The 21,313-nt window shown below is 44.9% G+C and overlaps 8 protein-coding genes across 12 annotated transcripts; 4 read left to right on the top strand and 4 right to left on the bottom strand.

Moving 5' to 3' along the window:
* Positions 1-208: 208 nt before the first annotated feature.
* Positions 209-1,380, bottom strand: LOC110190961 (putative mitogen-activated protein kinase 14C). The gene has a single exon (XM_020961651.2). The coding sequence runs from the start codon at positions 1,378-1,380 to the stop codon at positions 280-282; it is 1,101 nt and encodes a 366-aa protein (XP_020817310.2). The 3' UTR covers positions 209-279.
* On the top strand, positions 237-6,027 carry LOC110190959 (luciferin 4-monooxygenase-like). The gene is made up of 3 exons (XM_020961647.2): positions 237-374; positions 4,003-4,680; positions 4,749-6,027. The coding sequence occupies exons 2-3, from the start codon at positions 4,010-4,012 to the stop codon at positions 5,710-5,712; spliced, it is 1,635 nt and encodes a 544-aa protein (XP_020817306.2). The 5' UTR covers positions 237-374; positions 4,003-4,009; the 3' UTR covers positions 5,713-6,027.
* LOC110190960 (p38a MAP kinase) lies at positions 1,698-3,497 on the bottom strand. The gene is made up of 2 exons (XM_020961650.2): positions 3,118-3,497; positions 1,698-3,051 (listed from the first exon to the last, which is right to left on the bottom strand). The coding sequence occupies exon 2, from the start codon at positions 2,972-2,974 to the stop codon at positions 1,874-1,876; it is 1,101 nt and encodes a 366-aa protein (XP_020817309.1). The 5' UTR covers positions 2,975-3,051; positions 3,118-3,497; the 3' UTR covers positions 1,698-1,873.
* Positions 6,028-6,177: 150 nt separating the features above from the next.
* On the top strand, positions 6,178-8,548 carry LOC110190932 (luciferin 4-monooxygenase-like). 2 transcript variants are annotated; one of them, XM_020961600.2, is made up of 3 exons: positions 6,178-6,361; positions 6,689-7,366; positions 7,422-8,548. In XM_020961600.2, the coding sequence occupies exons 2-3, from the start codon at positions 6,696-6,698 to the stop codon at positions 8,383-8,385; spliced, it is 1,635 nt and encodes a 544-aa protein (XP_020817259.2). In that variant the 5' UTR covers positions 6,178-6,361; positions 6,689-6,695; the 3' UTR covers positions 8,386-8,548. The 2 variants fall into 2 exon arrangements, with proteins under 2 accessions (XP_020817259.2, XP_020817260.2); XM_020961601.2 differs by having other exon boundaries at positions 6,201-6,361; positions 6,692-7,366.
* A 1,507-nt stretch (positions 8,549-10,055) lies between these two features.
* Positions 10,056-11,872, top strand: LOC110188585 (luciferin 4-monooxygenase). Its single transcript, XM_020958351.2, is given in 3 exon segments — positions 10,056-10,138; positions 10,140-10,732; positions 10,789-11,872. Coding segments are annotated over 3 exon segments (1,635 nt in total). The 5' UTR covers positions 10,056-10,060; the 3' UTR covers positions 11,753-11,872.
* Positions 11,801-18,890, bottom strand: Myo95E (Myosin 95E). Of its 4 annotated transcripts, XM_020958320.2 has the most exons (17): positions 18,291-18,890; positions 18,104-18,219; positions 16,999-18,040; positions 16,856-16,919; positions 16,767-16,780; positions 16,611-16,695; positions 16,461-16,555; positions 16,252-16,399; positions 15,861-16,183; positions 15,539-15,786; positions 14,777-15,473; positions 14,636-14,695; positions 13,893-14,224; positions 13,690-13,825; positions 13,479-13,631; positions 13,290-13,417; positions 11,801-13,127 (listed from the first exon to the last, which is right to left on the bottom strand). In XM_020958320.2, exons 1-17 carry the CDS (start codon positions 18,393-18,395, stop codon positions 13,004-13,006), a joined length of 3,870 nt encoding a protein of 1,289 aa, XP_020813979.2. In that variant the 5' UTR covers positions 18,396-18,890; the 3' UTR covers positions 11,801-13,003. The 4 variants fall into 4 exon arrangements, with proteins under 4 accessions (XP_020813979.2, XP_086689821.1, XP_086689838.1 ...); XM_086833695.1 differs by lacking the exon at positions 16,767-16,780 and having other exon boundaries at positions 18,291-18,888; XM_086833712.1 differs by lacking the exons at positions 14,636-14,695; positions 16,767-16,780 and having other exon boundaries at positions 16,872-16,919.
* Positions 18,891-18,930: 40 nt separating this feature from the next.
* TBC1d7 (TBC1 domain family member 7) lies at positions 18,931-20,318 on the top strand. The gene is made up of 3 exons (XM_020961578.2): positions 18,931-19,816; positions 19,882-20,113; positions 20,171-20,318. The coding sequence occupies exons 1-3, from the start codon at positions 19,254-19,256 to the stop codon at positions 20,252-20,254; spliced, it is 879 nt and encodes a 292-aa protein (XP_020817237.2). The 5' UTR covers positions 18,931-19,253; the 3' UTR covers positions 20,255-20,318.
* Positions 20,260-21,244, bottom strand: mRpS24 (mitochondrial ribosomal protein S24). The gene is made up of 3 exons (XM_020961579.2): positions 20,905-21,244; positions 20,656-20,848; positions 20,260-20,599 (listed from the first exon to the last, which is right to left on the bottom strand). Exons 1-3 carry the CDS (start codon positions 20,920-20,922, stop codon positions 20,310-20,312), a joined length of 501 nt encoding a protein of 166 aa, XP_020817238.2. The 5' UTR covers positions 20,923-21,244; the 3' UTR covers positions 20,260-20,309.
* Between the last annotated feature and the right edge of the window lie 69 nt (positions 21,245-21,313).

Below are 21,313 nucleotides of genomic sequence, written 5' to 3'. Positions count from 1 at the left end.
CTGTGTTTTTATTTTAAGCAACAACAAAGGCCACCGGTAGATAAGGCCAGTCAGCTGCTCACAGCGTTGCCAGATGAAGTGGCTTTGTTAAGGGTACTTCAAAAACTGTTATATTTCCATTGAAATTCTCGGGACTTCCCGCAAATGATAAATCTGCAAAAATATTTGTACTTCCCCTACGAACAGTTATACATACATGTTTCGATAATTTTCTGTTAAAAATGTATTACATTTTATTTTAAATTGATTTTTGTGACAATAATGTATATTTTACAAACTCTACCTGTACCATTCGTTCAAAGCTGAAGCATAAAATGCCGGCGGCCTGAAGTTTTTAATTTCATTGAGAATAAGTTCCTTCCAGCAATTTATGGGTAAGTTCATGTTCTCAAAGTTTTGATCGTACGCCGGAGCGATATCTTCAAGGTGGTGGTGCTCCTCAATCAAATCCCTAAGATAAGGATGGTTCATTGCCTCGTCTGCCGTAATTCGTCTATCGGGTATCATCTCCAGCATTTTCTCCAACAAGTCGACAGCCACCGGATCGATATGGGGAAACCTCTGCCGAAAACTTAATACTTCCCTATAGGGGTAACGTTCCACGTATTGTCGGGCACTATTATCTTCGATTCTGTTTATGAACTCCTTAGAGGGGGCGCCCATAAAGTTGAGCACGAGTTCTAGTTGATTCAAAAAATGTGTGCTAGGGAAGAGGGCACGACCCATAAGAAGTTCCGCCAGGATGCAGCCCACCGACCACATATCAATAGCCTTTGTGTATTGTTTCCAGCAGAATAGAAGCTCGGGCGCACGGTACCACACTGTTCCCACATAATCGGTCATATCTTGGGCCAACACCCTAGCCATACCGAAATCCAGAATGCGCACCTCCAGATTTTGATTTATGGCAATGTTCCCTGGCTTCAGATCGCGATGCAAAACTCCGGCGCTATGTATGTACTTAATACCCCTTAATATCTTGTACAGGATCATCTTCACCTCGTAGTTGTTAAGCTCAGCTCTTCTCGTAAAGCTATGCAAGTCCTCACTCATCAGGTGAGTCACCAGATACACCTGCTGAAGGTCATCCATTGTGGGGTTGGGATTCGGTGACGGCGGATGGAAGGTGTCCAGCAGGCCGATCACGTTGACATGGTCCATGTGCTTGAGGAGACGGATCTCGCGATATACCCGCTTGGCATGCTCCGATGTCTCGAACGGTTGCAGCAGCTTTTTCATGGCCACATGATAAGAGCTGCCGTGAACTCTCGCAATGGCCACCTGTCCATAGGAGCCAGCTCCTAGGGGACCAACAATCTCATAAATGTCCGGAATCACCCACTCGGTTTCTCTCACTCGTACTCTAGTAAAACAAGCCATTTTTCTATATTTTTGTTCGGAGCAGATAATACTTTACGGTTCAACGATTCAAAGCTTAATGAAGTCGTTTTTAAAGTACCTCCTACAATGAAAATTCTTATCTTTACTAAGTTCATATATGTATTACACAAGTGTGAGTCAACTCATTCTCTCTTTATGACCGGAATTGACCATGCTTTGATAAGGGATCTCTTGATAACAGATGAAATAATCCATAGAAATGGTTGATAGAAAGTACATAAAGAAAACGATTTCGGATATTAGTCTTCCAGCAATCGGACAAATTAGTCCATCAGTCATTAATGAAATTTCATGACTTCCGGAAACAATACGTTATAAAAACGAATTTATTGTACAATTTACAGTATTAGTGGCCATAACACAAACAGGGTAAAAACATTTAAAAAATAAGAAGATTAGTCATTATACATATCTCACTATAAAAACAAACATCCTGTTTAATACTTTAAGTCATTGTTGGGCGGATCGTATTTTACTTTATATCCTTTAGAACCTGGGCAAATGACGGCGGGGGCTTAAAGTTGGTCACCTCCTTAAAGATCAGCTCCTTCCACTTGTCCACCGGCAGATCCATGTCCTCAAAGCTGTGGTCGTACGGCGGCGAGGTCTGCTCGTCGCTGGGCTCAGCGTACTTCTCGAGGTACGGGTGGGCCAGTGCCTCCTCGGCGGTGATTCGCTTCTCGGCGTCCAACTCAAGCATCTTCTCCAGCAGGTCGATGGCAAGCGGATTCGCATTCTCAAATACCTTCTTGAAGCTACGCCTTTTCATTGGTGGCAGTGACTGGATGTATGAGCGGGCGCTCTCTGACGAGATCTTTTTCATGAAGTCGGCCGGCGGCGTGCCCAGCATTTCCATGATTAGATTAAGCTGGTGAATGTGGTCTGTGCCCGGGAAGAGAGTGCGCCTGGTGATCAGCTCGGCCATAATGCAGCCCACCGACCAGATGTCCACCGTCTGGTTGTAGTGCATCCAGTTAAGCATGATTTCGGGCGCCCGATACCATCGCGTAGCCACATAGCCGGTCATTTCGTTCTCCGTAGGACGCGCCAGTCCGAAGTCCAGTATGCGCAGCTCACAGTCTTCGTTCACGGCTATGTTTGAGGGCTTCAGGTCACGGTGAATCACTCCGGCGCTGTGGATGTACTTCAGACCGCGGAGAATCTGGTAGACGAGGAACTGGACATGGTCATCCGACAGGTGCTGCATCCGTATGATGTTGTTCAGGTCGGCATCCATCAAATGCGTGACCAGGTAAACTTGCTGAAAATTTTCCAGCGACGCGTTCGCCGGATGCGGATGGAATATGTCCAGTAGTCCGATCACGTTCTCATGGTCCATGTGCTTCAGCAATCGGAGTTCCCTGTACGTCCGCTTGGCGTGCACAGCTGACTGGAAGGGGCGGGCCAGCTTTTTGATCGCTACATACATGTTGGTGCCCCGCACCAATGCCTTCGACACCTGGCCGTAGGCGCCCGAGCCTACGGGCTGCAAGTTCTGATACATCTCCGGGATTTCCCATTCCGTCCGGTTGATATCCAGCTTGTAGAACTTCTGGGCCTTAGAAGCGGACATACTGTGGCTCTGGATGTTGCTGGTGTGCGAAGTGTAGGAACTGTAGGGCGTGTCACCCTAAAATGTTGGCACCGCACCTATCAAAAGCGAGATATGTATTAGCCTCTAAATGGACGTGCGATCGAAAATACTACGCTGATTACGTTTATCTTGAGCAGTTCTACGACAACAACGGAATGGGGCTTCTGCTCCACGCCCAAGAATATCAACAACTAAGTATTGGTCGCTGGCATATTTCCTATATTTGCGCTATTACTCCACCGATGAGTGGTACGAAACGGCTCGATCGGCAGCGAATCGAGTGTGCCCTGCGATCGTGGACATCTTCGAACCTATGGTTTGATCAGGTGATTGGAAAATTTCATTGAAATGTATTTACAGTATAAAAATAATAAACAATGAAGGTGATATATATATACCATAATTTTGTTATTATTTCATTTAATAAGTATTTCATATAGATAAAATCTTATTACATATATACCCTACAAACTAAAAAGTACCGCACATAAATAAAAATAAACAGTCGGCGTTGCCGGATCGACACTTGACATGATTATGTGTTGCCACATCGAGTAAAGCTTTCAAACAGAACAGCTATCTCCCTAATCTAATCTAAGCATAAACGCATCCCGATGTTTGATCCTCTGTCGAAGAAAGCTTTGTCAGTTTCGCCCCGAAGCTACTACCGCACGCATCGCCCAGCAGTTGTGACTAAAGTAGGTAGGTCTCAGAGAAAACATAAATATAGATAAGGTTTGACCTTGACATATGTACCATGTCTGCCAAAAAATCAACTGAATCTAGGGTGGAATTTTAATCATATCGCCTCGTCCCTTGAAAACTAACTAACTAACAAAAAGAAGTTGAATTATCCATAAACTAAGATAGTGCTTAAAGTGCTAACATCGATCGAACTTGGTTTCAGGCCAAGTCCGATTAGATAGGCACTGGGTTTCAAAGAGTATCCCACAGGTTGTTTATTATTATGGTAAATAACAAGCTTTAATTGTCTGTCTTCTTTCCAGTTATAATATGACTTCGTCTCTCCTACCCGGTAACATAGTGTACGGCGGTCCTGTGACTGCTCAGGACGGCCAGGAGTCCAGATCCTTGGGCCAATATATCCTAGACAAGTATAAGAGCTTCGGTGACCACACGATGCTTGTGGATGCAGTCAAAGGTGTGGAGTACTCGGCAAGCTTCATGCACAAGTCCATTGTCCGGCTGGCCTACATTCTTCAGAAATTGGGCGTAAAGCAGAACGATGTGATTGGCCTGTCCAGTGAGAATAGTTTCAACTTCGCGCTGGCCATGTTCGCCGGATTTGCAGTGGGGGCAACGGTGGCTCCTCTTAATGTGACCTACTCGGACCGCGAAGTCGATCATGCCATCAACCTGTCCAAGCCTAAGATCATATTTGCCTCCAAGCTTACTTTAGATAGAGTGGCCAAGGTGGCTAGCAAGAACAACTTCGTCAAAGGCATTATCGCCATAAGCGGCAGCTCCAAGAACTTTAAGAATATCTATGCACTTAATGATTTGATGGACAACGATAAGTTCAAGACGCAGTCGGACTTCATATCCCCACTTGCTAATAAGGACGAGGATGTGGCCTTGATAGTGTGCTCGTCGGGAACCACAGGATTACCTAAGGGAGTGCAGATCACCCAATTGAATGTGCTGACCACCCTCGACTCACAACTGTAAGTATATGGTCAAAATTATAAATACCAAGAATAGATTGACTTCATCCATGACCTTTTTTCAACAGAGAGCCCACAAAAATACCTATGGAAGAAACAACGCTACTAACCGTAATCCCCTGGTTCCACGCCTTTGGTTGCCTGACACTCATTGTCTACACCTGCATAGGCTCCCGGCTGGTTTTCTTGCTGAAATTCGAGGAGAACCAGTTCTTGTCGGCAATCGAGAAGTATCGCGTGAGGATGGCCTTCATGGTACCCCCACTGATGGTCTTCCTGGCCAAGCACCCTATCGTGGACAAGTATGATCTGTCCTCACTCATGGTCCTGTTGTGTGGAGCTGCACCACTCAGTCGCGAGACCGAGGATCAAATCAAGCAGCGTATTGGAGTGCCTTTTATCCGCCAGGGCTACGGACTGAGTGAAGCCACGTTGGGCGTGCTGGTGCAGACCGATGACTTCTGCAAACCTGGAAGTGTGGGCGTGCTCAAGCTGGGCATCTACGCAAAGGTGATTGATCCGGATACTGGCAAAATTCTAGGAGCCAACGAGCGGGGTGAGCTATGCTTCAAGGGCGACGCGATCATGAAGGGATATATTGGGGATACCAAGTCTACACAGACGGCCATTAAGGACGGATGGCTACATACTGGTGACATTGGCTACTTCGACGATGATTTCGAGTTCTTCATCGTGGACCGTATCAAGGAGCTGATCAAGTACAAGGGATTCCAGGTGCCGCCCGCTGAAATTGAGGCTTTGCTGCTTACCCACGAGAAGATCAAGGATGCGGCGGTCATTGGTAAGCCAGATGAAGAGGCGGGAGAGCTGCCGCTAGCTTTCGTGGTGAAGCAAGCCAATGTCCAGCTGACCGAGAATGAAGTTATCCACTTCGTAAACGAGCGCGCATCGCCGGCCAAGTGGCTTAGGGGTGGCGTGATCTTCGTGGAAGATATTCCAAAGAACCCTAGTGGAAAGATCCTACGCCGTATCCTTCGCAACATGCTCAAGAAGCCAAAGTCCAAGCTTTAAGGAGAACTTATTTCTCTATTTTTTTTTTTTTGTTAACTTGATTTATTGTTTGCTCAAGCTTTTGTAATGAACTACCAATTCGTTTGGAGTTGTCTTTAATCTTCCTGGGCGTATTTTCTTTCTACCTTTCTTTCTAAAAAATTCACTTTTAATAAAATATTTTCCTTTGAAACAAAATTATTATAATCTAGAGCGCTATGTGTACGAGGAATAAATAATATTTATAATAATAGTAAAATAATTTTTAAATTTTACCTAACTGACATATTTAAAGCCAAATAAATAAGATAATCACAAATGTGATACAGTATGATATATGTCAAATATTCTTAATTGTTCTAGCACCATGTTTATATGAATAAAATATAAATCATCAACAAATATGTATTAAAAAAAATAAAAAGTAAATAAACAAAAGGCGGTACCAGACTGCCAGCTGATAGCATTGTTTATTATTATCTGTCACAATTAAAGCTTTTAAACCGAGCAGCTGGAATTCACTCCATACCGGTGTGGCTTATTACATTCGTTAATCAAATCTTATACGGATCCCAATGCTTTCATTCTCCGTCGAAAAAAACTCTATCAGTTTCTCACTGGAGCTGCTCCAGCACGGATTACCAGGAGAGAAAATTTAAAACAAGAAACTGTGAGTGGATCTCAGGAGAAATTAAACTGAAAAAAAAAACAGATAAGATTTGACCTAGATCTTTTAAAATTTCCATATTATTAAGTTGATTATTGAGCATGGGATGCGACATAACAATAGAACTTTGCACTCTCTACCGCAAAACATAAAGATTTTAAGGTCTCTAAAACACTAAGCATAATCAAACCTAGTTAACATTGATCGAATGGATACTTAGGTTTCTCTAGGCCTAGCCCGATTAGATAACCGTCGGGTTCAAAATCCGCAAAAACATCTTATCTTACTCTGGTAGATATATACATTCTTTAATTGTATTTTTATCTGCAGTAGTAAAATGACCTCGACTCTTCTACCGGGTAACATCGTATTTGGTGGTCCTATGACCGTTCAAGAGGCAACAGGTTCCAGATCCCTGGGTCAATATGTCCTAGACAAGTATAAGAGCTTCGGTGACCGAACAGTGCTGGTGGATGCCGTCAAAGGTGTGGAGTACTCGGCCAGCTTCATGCACAAGTCCATTGTCCGGTTGGCCTACATTCTTCAGAAATTGGGCGTAAAGCAGAACGATGTGATTGGTCTGTCCAGTGAGAATAGTATCAACTTTGCGCTGGCCATGTTCGCCGGATTTGCAGTGGGGGCAACGGTGGCTCCTCTTAACGTGACCTACTCGGACCGCGAAGTCGATCATGCCATCAACCTGTCCAAGCCTAAGATCATATTTGCCTCCAAGCTTACTTTAGATAGAGTGGCCAAGGTGGCTAGCAAGAACAACTTTGTTAAAGGCATTATCGCCATAAGCGGCAGCTCCAAGAACTTTAAGAATATCTATGCCCTTAATAAGTTGATGGACAACGATAAGTTCAATACGCTGTCGGAGTTTACGTCCCCCCTGGCTAATAAAAACGAGGATATGGCCTTGATAGTGTGCTCGTCGGGAACCACCGGACTGCCCAAGGGCGTGCAGCTCACCCAGAGGAATGTAATGGCCACTCTCGACTCACAAAGGTAATTTTATGTTTGCAGTAAGACTTCACACTAGATCCTCTTCTCATATATGCAGTCAGCCCGCCTCAATCGCTGTGCAGGATGTTACTGTGCTGACCGTTATTCCCTGGTTCCACGTCTTCGGCTGCCTTACGCTCATCGGCACCACATGTACGGGCGCCCGCCTGGTATACCTTCCCAAATTTGATGATAAACAGTTCTTGTTGGCGATCGAGACGTATCAAGTAATGACGGCCTTCATGGTTCCCCCACTGATGGTTTTTTTGGCTAAACACCCCATCGTGGACAATTACGATCTGTCGTCACTGATGGTCCTGCGGTGCGGAGCTGCACCGCTTAGTCGCGATACCGAGGATCAAATCAAGAAGCGTATTGGAGTGCCTTGTATCCGCCAGGGCTACGGACTGAGTGAGGCAACATTGAGCTTGCTAGGACAGAACGATGACTTCTGCAAACCTGGAAGTGTGGGCGTGCTCAAGGTGGGCATCTACGCCAAGGTCGTTGATCCAGATACTGGCAAGATTCTAGGAGCCAACGAGCGGGGTGAGCTATGTTTCAAGGGAGACGTCATAATGAAGGGATATATTGGGGATACCGAGTCTACACAGACGGCCATTAGGGACGGATGGCTACATACTGGTGACATTGGCTACTTCGACGATGACTTCGAGTTCTTCATCGTGGACCGTATAAAGGAGCTGATCAAGTACAAGGGATTCCAGGTGCCGCCCGCCGAGATTGAGGCTTTGCTGCTTACCCACGACAAGATCAAGGATGCGGCGGTCATTGGCAAGCCAGATGAAGAGGCGGGAGAGCTGCCGCTAGCTTTCGTGGTGAAGCAAGCCAATGTCCAGCTGACCGAGAATGATGTCATCCAGTTTGTGAACGAGCACGCCTCGCCGGCCAAGCGACTTAGGGGTGGCGTGATCTTCGTGGACGAAATTCCAAAGAACCCCAGCGGCAAGATCCTGCGTCGCATCCTGCGCAACATGCTCAAGAAACCAAAGTCCAAGTTGTAGGACCATCGGATCGATTTATGCCTTTTGGTTGTACGATTTATTAATTGTTAAACCTTGTGTTATCAACTATAATCAGCTTTGGGTTTGAATATACATACTTTGGATACAATACACCCATTTATTAATTAAGACATAAAAAAGTGTAATCAACCGCTAATGAAAATTTAAATGTTCCCATTGTTGTCGGAGGTATCTGGTTCTCTTTTTATAATTCATTTTTCTGCCAACGAAAGTTTTAAATCAACAATATAATTAGAACAAAATCTATTTTACGAAGATCAGCTGCTTTTACCATTTTCCCCAGTAGATGCATTGTGGCGTCATTGATATGGCAGGTTCATTGGGAGGTAGCAAGAGTTTTATAAGCTCTTATACAGCAATATTACAAAATTAATCAGCTAATTAACTTAAGTTACTCTCTGCACGCCTGGTTAATGAATTTGTACAGCCAAAAGTCATGTTTGGAAACTTGTGGTTGCTATATGATATAATAATTAAACTTGAAGAAAATTTAAAACATTTCAAATTCGTTAAAAACATAAATATGTCAGAGTTTTTGTCAATATGTTAAAAAGTTGCGAAGTTTGCGTAAAAACGGACAAACAGTCGAAACTAACAAGGCTAAATCAGCATAGGAATTTATTATACATACTATTTAATACTGTTGCAAATCATTTTTTCACTGCTTTGAAAAGTCTAACTTAAATTATATTACAATACCATGGGTATACAAATTATAAGATTTTGATAATTTTTTTTTTTTATATTCCGAAATATTGCGATGCTTCTGTTAACATTTCAAACTTATACACCCTAAAAGCGTGTAAATTAAAACTGGTAAACGGTGCTGCCAGAGTGTCCACTGACATTTATAATGATTGTGTGATGCCACATCGGGAAAAGTTTTTAAACAGAACAGCTGCGAATTCTCTCCGTGCCGCCACCCCCTGAACGGTCGTAATTGCACTATTTAGTTTACTTTGAATAGAAAAAAGTGTCACTGCTCGCGCTTGCGCTCTCGACCCAGCGGACTTATCAAATTCGTTAATCTAATCTTGGCATAAACGCAGCCCGCCCCGATTTTCACCCTCTGTCGAACCGAACCCGGTTAGTTTCGCTCTGCAGCCGCGTCCGCTCGCATCGCCCAGGAGGTGTAACCTAGAAAAAGTGATTGTAAGTGGATCATGGGAAATATATAAATGACAGTCGACATATTGACCGCGGAAAATATAAACATTACAAGCTTTGACACTGTGTGTGCCTAAAAATGAAGAGCTAAGCGTGCAGGGGATGAGAGATGTGTCGCCTCATCCGCTGAGACCTACGACCTTTGGAACGTGGACTGGCTAACATGCAGATTTCCTATAATCCACGAACTGAGATAGCGCGAATATTGCTAACATTGAAAATTGGAAACTTGGGTGGCACCTGAAGATCTGCTGACCGAATGCGATTAGATAGCCACCGGGTTCAAAGTGTGGTAATTGGAGTACAATAAACACGTTCGACTGGAGTTCGAGTGTTGAGTTAGTCTAAACTAATGTTTTTCACCTAAAAACTATTAATTTTATATAATTAGTAGCACATCAATCTGGTAGATAAAGAGATGTATACGTCTGTTATCTTCTGTTATATTCCTAATTCATTCATTTGCTCTAATTTTTTCAGTCACAATATGACTTCCTCTCTCCTGCCCGGTAATATCGTGTACGGCGGTCCCGTCACCGCCCGAGAGGCCCAGGATTCCAGATCACGTTGGCCAGTATGTACTAGACCAATACAAGAGTTTCGGCGACCAGACAGTCTTGGTGGATGCCGTCAACGGGGTGGAGTACTCGGCCAGCTTCATGCACAAGTCCATTATCCGGCTAGCCTACATTCTCCAGAAATTGGGCGTAAAACAAAACGACGTCATCGGTCTGTCCAGCGAGAATAGCGTCAACTTTGCCCTGGCTATGTTCGCCGGATTTGCAGTGGGGGCAACGGTGGCTCCTCTTAACGTGACCTACTCGGAGCGCGAGGTCGATCACGCCCTCAACCTGTCCAAGCCTAAGATCATATTCGCCTCTAAGCTTACTGTGGACCGAGTGGCCAAGGTGGCTAGCAAGAACAAGTTCGTCAAAGGCATCATCGCCATCAACGGCACTTCCAAGAACTTCAAAAACATCTATGACTTCAAGGATTTGATGGACAACGATAAGTTCAAGACGCAGTCGGAGTTCACTTCCCCATTAGCCAACAAAGACGAGGATGTGGCATTGATTGTGTGCTCGTCAGGAACCACGGGATTGCCGAAGGGCGTGCAACTCACCCAGATGAATCTGACGGCCACCCTGGACTCACAAATGTAAGTTTCTATTCGCAGTAAAAAAACAGTCTCATTTCTTAATTTCCTGTTAACAGCCAGCCCACGGTGATCCCCATGGAGGAGGTTACTCTGCTGACCGTTATTCCGTGGTTCCATGCCTTCGGCTGTCTTACGCTCATCACCACCGCTTGCAGGGGGGCCCGCCTGGTATACCTGCCCAAATTCGAGGAGAACTTGTTCTTGTCGGCAATCGAGAAGTATCGCGTGATGATGGCCTTCATGGTTCCCCCACTGATGGTCTTCCTGGCCAAGCACCCCATCGTGGACAAGTATGATCTGTCCTCACTCATGGTCCTGTTGTGTGGAGCTGCACCACTGAGTCGCGAGACCGAAGATCAGATTAAGGAACGCATTGGTGTGCCCTTCATCCGCCAGGGCTATGGACTAAGTGAGTCCACTTTGAGCGTGCTAACGCAGAATGACGACTTCTGCAAACCTGGCAGCGTGGGTGTTCTCAAGGTGGGCATCTATGCCAAAGTTATCGATCCGGATACCGGCAAGATTCTGGGTGCCAACGAGCGCGGAGAGCTGTGTTTCAAGGGTGACGGCATCATGAAGGGCTACATCGGGGACTCCAAGTCCACACAGACGGCCATTAAGGACGGCTGGCTGCATACCGGTGACATTGGGTATTACGATGACGACTTCGAATTCTTTATCGTGGACCGTATCAAGGAGCTGATCAAGTACAAGGGATTCCAGGTGCCGCCCGCCGAGATTGAGGCTTTGCTGCTTACCCACGACAAGATCAAGGATGCGGCGGTCATTGGTAAGCCAGATGAAGAGGCAGGAGAGCTGCCGCTGGCTTTCGTGGTGAAGCAAGCCAATGTCCAACTGACCGAGAATGATGTCATCCAGTTTGTGAACGAGCACGCCTCGCCGGCCAAGCGGCTTAGGGGTGGCGTGATCTTCGTGGACGAAATTCCAAAGAACCCCAGCGGCAAGATCCTGCGTCGCATCCTGCGCAACATGCTCAAGAAACCAAAGTCAAAGTTGTAAGGGGATCGGACCAGTCCCTCCCCTTTTTTGGAGTGCGTGTACAAAGAGTTTACTATGTGTATTTTTTATTATTGCTAAACTTTGTTTTATAAACTACCAACTGGTTGGGTTTTCGATTTACTCATATTTGGCTTTTCTTTCGAACTTTACTCGCCTAAAACTTAAATACAAATAAAAACTGTTGGGAGTCCCTGAAGCCGCAGCTGGGAACTCCGATAGAATTACATACGTTTGGATGCCCGGTCTTCAATAACAAGTTATATATAAACAACTACACACAATACATTCGCTCTCAACTCGTAACAAAACTTGTCGTATAATTTGCTTCTGTTTTCCCATTTTATTTTTGTTGTCGCTTTTATATAGACTCGTTATTAATTTTGCATATGGTGTATACATATATTTATATATATATATATAGATTTATTTGAAATATTTAACTACTCTTCTTTGCTTTGCTTTTGTAAATAGTCGTTTAACATTTATTGTTTTTGGGAAAAGTTCTCGCTAAGTCGCATCAAATTGCATATATACTTGTATGGGGTCATTTGTGTTTCCGGTATATAAAGAGAGGTTTATATGTCTGTCTGTCTGTTCTCTAGCATTAGTTCACTAATTATTGTGTATGAAACCTTAAATGTAAGAGAAATGCCTTGGTTTCTATATAACGGAAATATCATAGTTTGTGTAAAATCCATCTCAACCTACGCCTGCTTCTGATCCCGGTCGGGATCATACTTGTATTGTTGCAATGCTAATCGACTGATTTGGTGCACGACCTATTACTCTTAAACCTAGCACGAGAAATTAGAGGCTTAAATTCAGTTGTTCACTTCGTTAGTTGCATCTCTTTAAATAAAATAAAGTGCTTTTTTTAAAATTAGCTCGCTCATTGTTCTACTCCTCCGCTTGGCACACATCTAGTTTCCTCGTTTTTTGGCACAATTCTGACAACAAATGGGTTACTCTGATTGTCACTTGTGAACAAAACTATATTGTGTTTCAGTGTGTGTGTATGTCTTGAGTGTGGGAGTGTGAGAGTTAAGTATATTATTGCTAAAATTGTATTTTGATCCCTGGGACCACATATAAAAGTCGAGATACCTCAACACGGCAGCAAAGAGCAATACAAATATAGATTGCAATTGCATGATGACTGGTGAGAATCATGGAGTCGGATAACGCCAACCCGCGTTTCACCTAAGGCGAAGAGCTGTCCCTAATAGATTCCCCGTCTGATTCTCCTGCGGATCACACAATTATCTCCATACGGTTCGCCTTGCGCGTGACCTTGGGTGGGCCTTGTGCTAAGTCCGACATGCCGCCGTATTTGAACGAGAAGATGACAGTCTGTTGGCCAAAGTTGGCTTCAAATCTGCGGAGTTGAATACGGTATATATAAAGAAATCCATATCGAGAGGAAAATGCATATGTCAGATATATATATAATATACATATATATATATTTTTTTCCCTAGGATCAAATTATCTGAATTCATGGCGTCAAGCCGTGGCCCTTATGGGATTAAGTACTTACTCTGTGCTTATGTGTATCTCGGGCGGTTTGCCTGTAGCATTTTGAATGACTAAAAACATTTTGGTAACAATTTCAATGACGTGCCCCGTTTGAAATACGAAATCTCCCTTCTTGCGGCCGAATTCCGACTGGAAGAGACAGAATAAATCAGAATTTGCAGCTTAATCACAGCGCTTAGGTATCGTTTACCGCCTTCACATGGAACACAGCAATGTCATCCAGATAGGGGCTTAGCGACATTCGGTAAATCTCCGACGCAGGCACTCTATACTTGATTTGCAACGTTCTTTGATCCAACAGCAGAAGCGAGGAGGTGGACAGGACCAACAAAATGGGGACGAACTGAAATCATCATGTAAGCATACAATTTTCCACTTAGGAACAATACTCTACAGATTACCTTGCCGCTGGAGCGCGCTATCTTGTTGATTATATCCGCAAAAACCACGTACTGATCATTTGTCTCGGAGCACATCTTCTTCCACTGCTGATTGTGGCGCAGTCTGACATAGTCGCCCACAAAAGGATGTCCCACACTGTGCAGAATCAAATGGAACCCAGATAAGCCAAATCAGATAAGTAAGACTGTATGAAATCCCATACCTTCGACCATAGGAGGCTTTCCGATCCTTGAAGATGATACTAGCTGTAACCTTCTCTCGCATCCGATTGCGCGCCGTCTGATCGAAGGAGTTGCGGTAAATATAGCACTTCCACCGATGGTAGATTGACCGCAACAGCCGCGAGGCGTCAGCGAGAAAGACTGGAGCTGCTGGCCACTCCGTGGAAAGCGGACTTAACGTGTTCGGAGGCAGTCGAAGGGGTATGGTCAACAGGAACTGCCGGATTTTCCACTGGCGGTAGTAGCGACCTATCACGTCGATGGCCCACTTAACCTGGCGTTTGTACTTGAGAGACCGATACTCTTCGCGAGCCTGGTAGGAAAATGGATGAATGGTAAATATGTGGACTAAAAAGTGTCAAAAAAATCGAATTATGTATAAAAACGAAGCGATTAAGCTCATATGAATAAAATTATATTTAATAAAATATACATATTAGAGGTAAAATAAACCCTTCTCATGCAGCATGTCTAACGTTTATATTATATTGCTGTCTATTTTTCCAAAATTATATTACTTTTCCTACATAATATAGTTTCAAATTATATTCATATATAACATCTAGTCAGGCACTAGACCTGTAGATTGATAAAGCCCTTTACTATTTACTAGTTAATTTACAAACACTGCATGGGTATAGAAACTTCGGCTTCCCGAAGATAGCTTTCATTATTGTTTTGATTGAATTAAGATTAAGTAATAAAGAATATGGGCAATGCTTACGACACGATATAAACTCCATAAATGCCTACGACCAGTGAAGGGAATGCCAAATCGGCACTCCTAACATGCATAAAATTAAGATTAAAGAAAAAATTCACGTCATGCTGTGTTAAATAAGTGATATTGGAAAGCTGATCTTACCCGCCACGTGCGCCAGGCACTTGAGATGACCATCTGGCTCTGTCGCATGCGTTGGTAGCGCTTTCTAGCGTGGTACATGCGGAACATCTTTTGGATCAACACGGCCAGCTCGCTGATGCGCAGGCGGCGGAACTGTTCCAGTTCGTAAACGGTGCGCGGACTGCGCACGAACACATTCTTGGTGCCTATTGTAAACTCGGCCGAGGGCAGCGGCAGGTTTCTGATGATCAGTGCTATGCCCTCCACCTGACTGCCGCCGTGGAAGTGCGGCCAGGTCAGACTATTGAGCAGCTTGTAGCGATGAAAGAACTTGACGTGCAGCAGGTGGTAGCAGTGGCCGGTGCGGCACAAGTGGACCAGTGGCATCAGAGACATATAGCGTACCTGGTGCTGCACTAGTGCCATGTCAAACTGATGAGGCTGCTTACCCTCATTGGGTTTAATGCAGAAAACGTAGTGGGAGCGGCGATGCTTCACGATGGCAAGCAGGGTTTGGAGCTGGGTACGGATGTTCGAGCTCAGCGTGCTTGGCTTCTTGGTTACTTGACGGCGGGGATTGCCCTCGGGAAACAGACTCTGTATTAGCGACAACTTGCTCTGGTAAAACGCGGCACTGATGTACTTGGGCAGGACGTCCGAGTTTTTCTCGAGGAACCGGTGTATTGAGTAGTTCACCACGTTGGCAAAGTGTCGAATTCTGCAAAATGCAAAACCATGAATTAGGATTTCATAGACGAATCGAGCGTAACACTGGAAACTAACTGAAAGCACATGGAATTGCTGCCGGTGGTCATGAAGTTGGGATGCCCCGCACAACACTGCTGAACACGCAAGAGCAGGGCCTCGTTGTTGTTTAGATGGGATTCGTTTATCAGGCTCAGGATGCCATAGCTAGGCTTGTCAATCAGCTCGCAAATGGACTCGTTGTCAAAGTAGTCAATCCGCGACCACTCCATTCCCTCGCGGATGTAAAGCTCTTGCTCTGAGCGCAGAACATGGAAAACAAAGTTCTGGAATCGCAGTAAAAAAACAAACAAAAAGTATTAATTAACCCCAAAAAATCTTAAAATATAAAAATTCTTGCCTGATGGATCTTTTCCGCACTATAATTTATGGCAAACTGCTCGAAGGAGTTGTGGTCAAGCACTTCGAATCCGTAGAAGTCCAGCAGGGCCAGGTTCTTCTCGCGCTGCGTCGATTTTAAGGACTCATTAATTTTGTTGACTAGCCATGTAAAAAGACGGCTGTAAAGAGTGCGACATAGCGTGTTCCGGTTGCAGGCCGCCTGCCTAGCGTCCATTTCGCAGCCCACGTCCTCCTGGGCGCTGTTAGAACTGTTCGCTCTGGTTAAACAGTTGATCAGAATCTGAGCCTCCATATTGAGAAGCTGTGCTGTCTCCTGAAGCTCTGTATGGGTTAAATATTGTTTGTTACTATCGATCAATAAGCTTGGTAAGATGAAGCAAATGACTTACCGTAAACATTGGACACCTGACAGCCCTCGGTGCCATCGATGTTGGTAATAGGCACAAAAATGAAATTGCCTAGCTTTAGCACTACAGCTATGACTCGAAAGATAGAGCTTATTTCATCGCAGCTAAGGCCCAGAACATCCAGAGAGCGCTAAAATATTAATGTTGCTTAAAAAGGTTCAAAAGATTTAGCAAACGAGCTTGTAGCTAACCTTGGTATAGTGAAAATTCATGCGGTCTTCCTCCATGGCAGTTGTGTTGCGAAGCAGCTCGTATTTCTCCACATTCCGGTACAGCTTGAGCGATTCTAGTGATACCAACAATAATTAGAAATTTCCTTTAAAATCTTATTTTAAACTTACTTAGCAATTGGAGATCAGCACCAAGTAGCAACTGGTAAAATATGTGAAAGTTTCGCTCTCCCATGGTGGTGTCCGTTATACGGGTCTGTGGAGGGAAAATACGTTATAAGTAAGATTACCTTTAAGTGTGAAAGATTTCAAAGATGTAAAGCAAACCTTTTCCAACATATCTTAGGGTTAAGCATGTAGAAAATTGATTATTTATTATATATATTATTATTTAATGGCACAATATTTTTACTTACAGTGAGTTATGTGCACTCCCATTGGATCGCCCTTGAAGTCAATTTCGATATCAAACAATTTGCCCTATAGGGAAACCAAAAAGCATTAAGAAATTTAAATTAGGAACGTCAAGGAATTTTATACAAGGTTTTGTTTTACTTACATATCGACTTGAGTTATTATTCTTCAATGTACAGGCATTGCCCATGGCCTCCAGGAACACATCCGCACAGGTGACGCACTCACGCAGTCTCTGCGTTGGCGACTTGTGGCGCCTGTGCAGCGAAGAGCTGGCCGAGGGCGTGGGTGACACTGAACTCGGCGGGGGCGGCAGGTCGCCCAGCACCTTGCTCAGTTTGTGTGCATCGTACAGCGATATACGTTGCGTCGATCCCATAAGGGAGCTCCGATCCCTTTCCCGCTCCGGCTGACTTTCAGTCGAGTGTTGGCGCATTAAGTTAGAGCAGCTGCCACGGTGCGGATGCGCTGAGTGGGTGGCAGTGATGGTGGACAAACGACTGTTACTGCCACGGAGCTCAGCACGGTCTTCCTTCTCCAGACTCTGGGCACGAACGCACTTGCTGTGGCCACACTGGCGGCAGCCTCCGTAGCCAGACAAAGAGGGCACGGCATACTTGGGGGACCCCTTGGCAGCAGCCGAGGGCGTAGCAATGCAGGCGCCGACTTGGGTCTGCTGGTGCTTGAAACACGACTTGGTCGGATGCAAGTGGTGAGCGTGCGATTCGAGCAGGCCACTGATATTTTCGCTGCTTTTATGGTGCGAGAAGTCAAAGTCTACGATCTTCTCGCGCATGTGGCGTCTTTTCTGACGTTCGATGCTCTCGGCCCTTGTTCGTGACCGCTGCGAGGGTCCTGGCGAGGGACTCTGGCGCCGCGAATTGACGGTCGCGGTCGGGTTTTCAGCTCTGTTCTTGCAAATGATAAAGTTGGCAGTGCCGGAGCAGCTACTAGAGGCGCGCCTATGCGCGTGTAGCACCACCTCACTGGCCGAGCTGGTCGAGGATTGCTTGCGCAGGACATTTGGGGTGGGAGGGCAGTGCGCGCGATCCTGTATGTGGGTCAGGAAGTTTACGATCATTTTGAATGTCTCCGTCTTTCCCGCCCCACTTTCGCCCGTGAGGAGTACGCATTGGTCCTCGCTTTGGTCCTTGAGCGACTGGTAGGCCAGGTTCGTAAGGCCGTATCTAAAAGGGATAAAGGGAAGTGTAAGCATTGAGCTAAAACCAAACAAATCGAGCTCAGCGTACATGTGGGGCGGCAGCTGGAAGATGCCCTTATCGCCATAGTTCCGGACATTATCCAGCGAGTGCTCGGATATGTGATGATATGGATTCAGAGCCACAACAGAAGTTCCAATGTAGGTCTGCAAAAAGGAATAATGTATGTAAAATAATGTGTTTAGTATACACTAAGAGATCACGGCTCCAAACTCACATATATGTGATCGCGCTTGTAGCGCTGGTGGATGTTGTTAATAAAGCTATCCTCGGACAGGTTCTCCAGCAGAACCGAGTCCCAGGTGCCGATTTCCTGCTCCATCGCGACACCCAATTACGACAACGTGCACGGCAGTAGTGGCAGCAGCAACAACAACGACGGCGGCCAAAATCGAGCTCAGCATTTGAATACATCAACTGGTAACGGGGCCAAGACGAGACCGACACCGACACCGAGAACGGGAACGGCAGCGGGTGGGAAGGTGGTCGGTAATGGCTGCAACAATTGCATAATTTATCGCGGGCCCGCTTGCATCTGGGCAAAAATCCGTGTTTTGATTTTCTGATTCAATTATTGATTTTCATGTGCTGGCGAGCAACAGCCTCGAGAACGTGTACACACAGATATCCCAGTTTTGCCACTCCGACGCTTCAGCTCCGTAACTCCGCTACTTTCTTTTCACTACCGGAGTCTTTGCATTTCGGTGTAATTGCTTTTTTTTAGCCACGAATTGCACATTTTGTTTACCTTCTCATTTATTTTTTGCATTTAGTGGGTACTAGGGGTGGGCAGCCATCGATGACAGAAACAGTGTATTTCCTTGGCCAGTTATCGATAATACACCTTAGGAAAGAGTACTAGTATTTTGTCGTCGAGCCCAATAAGATATAGCTGGACTTTAGAGAGATTGTTTAATGCGAAAGATTAATATCAATTTTAATTTGGTTTGATAATTTGCTGCATAACAGCTGGGTGGAAGTTTAAATGAAACTTACATATATTTTTTTAATTTCACAGGTTTTTTGGTATTTTCCCTTTTGAAATAGGTATTTGCGACGTCGGCCTTCAAAAATTATTTTATTTGAATCTATCGAACCATTGTCCATCGCTATTGTCAATTTGTTGTTCCAAGGAGAAGAATATATAGGCTTCTATGGTTGTCCAGTTCCTGCCCAGACCATGAATACAGACGAGCGAAACTTCCGCTCCAGCTACTATGAGAAATGCCTGATAAACAGCGTGGAGGAGAAGAAGTCGCTAAACAAACTCCTCCAAGATGATGTCCGCAACCTAAACAAACTGAAGCAATTCTGCATGAACTACACGGTGCCCAACATCCACAGGAGCTATCTGTGGGCCCTGGTGATGGGCATCCTGCCGCTCCACAAGGCTTCCACGGCCTATATACGCGACCAGAGACGAGAGGTTTACGAGGATCTGCTGCGAGCAGTGACAGTACTTCAATGTGCAGCCCAGAAGGAAAAGGAGCTGGTGATGCACACCATGTGGCTGCTAGAGTCCAATCGCCTGTGGCACGGAAACGCCAGTGCCAGTCTTCAGGCGGACGACACCCACTTCATTGAGATCGTGCGGACTCTGCTACAGATATTCAACGACGACGTGGACACCTACTGGATAGCCAAGGGATTCTACAAGTACACCCGCGAACTAAAGAAGGAGTGCTCCAAGCTGAAGGAGCAAACACAGATGCTGCTTAAGCGCGAGGACCATACGCTGTTCATGTAGGTTTCCAATTGGGATAAAAAGAAGTAAAAGATTCGTAATGATTATGTTCCCCTTTCAACAGCCATCTCGAGGAGCTGGGAATGTTTGACAGCAACTCCACCGTCCTGGAGAATTGGTTCATCACCTGTTTTGCAGGCGTCATTTGCGAGACTGTTTTGGTTAAGATATGGGACAAAGTGTGTGGTGGCTCGCGTAAGATTGTAGTTTTCCTATTCATTGAGATAGTAAAGGACTTAAGGTCCCTGATTCTACAGCAAAAATCCCTGGCAGTAGTTAAAAGGCTGATAGAAGGGGTAAGTGAGGTTCATACCAGTCCAATCTGTCTTCTCAACCCTTGTATTCTTTTCCAGGTAAAGGATCTCGATGGCGTCATTGTCAACAAAGCCATCAAATCGCTGCAGATCAACAACAGCGAAGTCGAGTACACACACTAAGCACATAATTCTACAACATTTTTTATATTAGACATATAAAGGCGAAAGCAAGCAACTAAATGTATTTGAAGATCACGTCCTTCTTGTCACCCACCGTCTGTAGTTCCAGCGTCACTGGGCACTGCATCCAGTAGGAGAGCAGTTCCTCCGTATAGCCGATTAGGAAATACATTTTTCGCGGAGTAATCGCCTGCCGGATGAGGGCCGCGATTCGAATGGTATTGTGTTGCCGCTTGATGATGACCTCGGAGCAGACGAGGGCGTGCCAGGTGCCCGTCATGAACTTGCGAATGAACACATCCTCGATGGCGGTCTGGGAGGGGCGCTGGGCGTCCTTTAGGGTTGCTGTAATCGGGCAATAGAATCGTGAAATTGATCTCTAATAAATTGTTTCAACTCACAAGTGTTCCAAGAGTTCCACGATTTGCGGTGTCCAATGAAGTGCGGCGGATTAGCCATCTCGTAGGTGAGCGGTTTGTTCCGCTTTGTGGTTATGCGGTAGCGGCCAGATTGCACGCGACAGCACACGGCGCTGGTGTGGATGCTCGATCGGCTGAGCAGCTGTGCCTCCGCCAAGGCCACCTGCGGCGCCAGCTGTGGTGGGGAATATATCATGGATTCTAAAAACCAATTTTATTTCTATTATTTACCTTTTTCAGAAAATTCATTATTATTTTCCGGCAGAAACAATTTTGCGTCCAGCAACAGCTGATTATAGTGACGTAACGGCTGATTAGAGATGGGACATTTGTGTAGAGGGAACTCGATATCTATTAATTTTTACAAATTTTAAATTAAGAAATATTTCAATTTTATTCTATCTTTAAAGACTTACTTCATTTAATGCATTCAGTTTTAAATTTTAATAAGAAATAATCGTAAATGCCTCAGCTTTCTTAACTTTATTTGGTGATTTTGAATTTAAATAACTTGTTAAATGCTACATTATCATTTATTGCATTATCTTAATGTTAAATTGCAGTAAGGACTGATAAAACCGCAAAAAAGTGTATGGCTTAAATTCCTTGTACGAACCATTTTCAAAAGTTGCGCTCTCTA

Source organism: Drosophila serrata, unplaced genomic scaffold (assembly GCF_035046125.1).
Source record: "Drosophila serrata isolate PLE 108 unplaced genomic scaffold, ASM3504612v1 contig_32, whole genome shotgun sequence".
NCBI lineage: Eukaryota > Metazoa > Arthropoda > Insecta > Diptera > Drosophilidae > Drosophila > Drosophila serrata.
The sequence above is the reverse complement of the archived record's forward strand: the minus strand, read 5'-3'. Positions and strand labels throughout refer to the sequence as shown.

Bases quoted from the DNA above. Each gene is read 5' to 3' on its own strand.
- TBC1d7 (XM_020961578.2), top strand. From the start codon at position 19,254: ATGAATACAGACGAGCGAAACTTCCGCTCCAGCTACTATGAGAAATGC. The intron at 19,817-19,881 runs GTAGGTTTCCAA...CCCTTTCAACAG, and splicing joins GAGGACCATACGCTGTTCAT to CCATCTCGAGGAGCTGGGAA. The intron at 20,114-20,170 runs GTAAGTGAGGTT...ATTCTTTTCCAG, and splicing joins TTAAAAGGCTGATAGAAGGG to GTAAAGGATCTCGATGGCGT.
- LOC110190959 (XM_020961647.2), top strand. From the start codon at position 4,010: ATGACTTCGTCTCTCCTACCCGGTAACATAGTGTACGGCGGTCCTGTG. The intron at 4,681-4,748 runs GTAAGTATATGG...TTTTTTCAACAG, and splicing joins ACCACCCTCGACTCACAACT to AGAGCCCACAAAAATACCTA.
- Myo95E (XM_020958320.2), bottom strand. From the start codon at position 18,395: ATGGAGCAGGAAATCGGCACCTGGGACTCGGTTCTGCTGGAGAACCTG. The intron at 16,400-16,460 runs GTTAGCTACAAG...TTAATATTTTAG, and splicing joins TGAATTTTCACTATACCAAG to CGCTCTCTGGATGTTCTGGG. The intron at 13,826-13,892 runs GTATGGGATTTC...GATTCTGCACAG, and splicing joins AAAGCCTCCTATGGTCGAAG to TGTGGGACATCCTTTTGTGG.
- LOC110190960 (XM_020961650.2), bottom strand. From the start codon at position 2,974: ATGTCCGCTTCTAAGGCCCAGAAGTTCTACAAGCTGGATATCAACCGG.
- LOC110190961 (XM_020961651.2), bottom strand. From the start codon at position 1,380: ATGGCTTGTTTTACTAGAGTACGAGTGAGAGAAACCGAGTGGGTGATT.
- LOC110190932 (XM_020961600.2), top strand. From the start codon at position 6,696: ATGACCTCGACTCTTCTACCGGGTAACATCGTATTTGGTGGTCCTATG. The intron at 7,367-7,421 runs GTAATTTTATGT...TCATATATGCAG, and splicing joins GCCACTCTCGACTCACAAAG to TCAGCCCGCCTCAATCGCTG.
- mRpS24 (XM_020961579.2), bottom strand. The intron at 20,600-20,655 runs GTGAGTTGAAAC...GCCCGATTACAG, and splicing joins GTGGAACTCTTGGAACACTT to CAACCCTAAAGGACGCCCAG.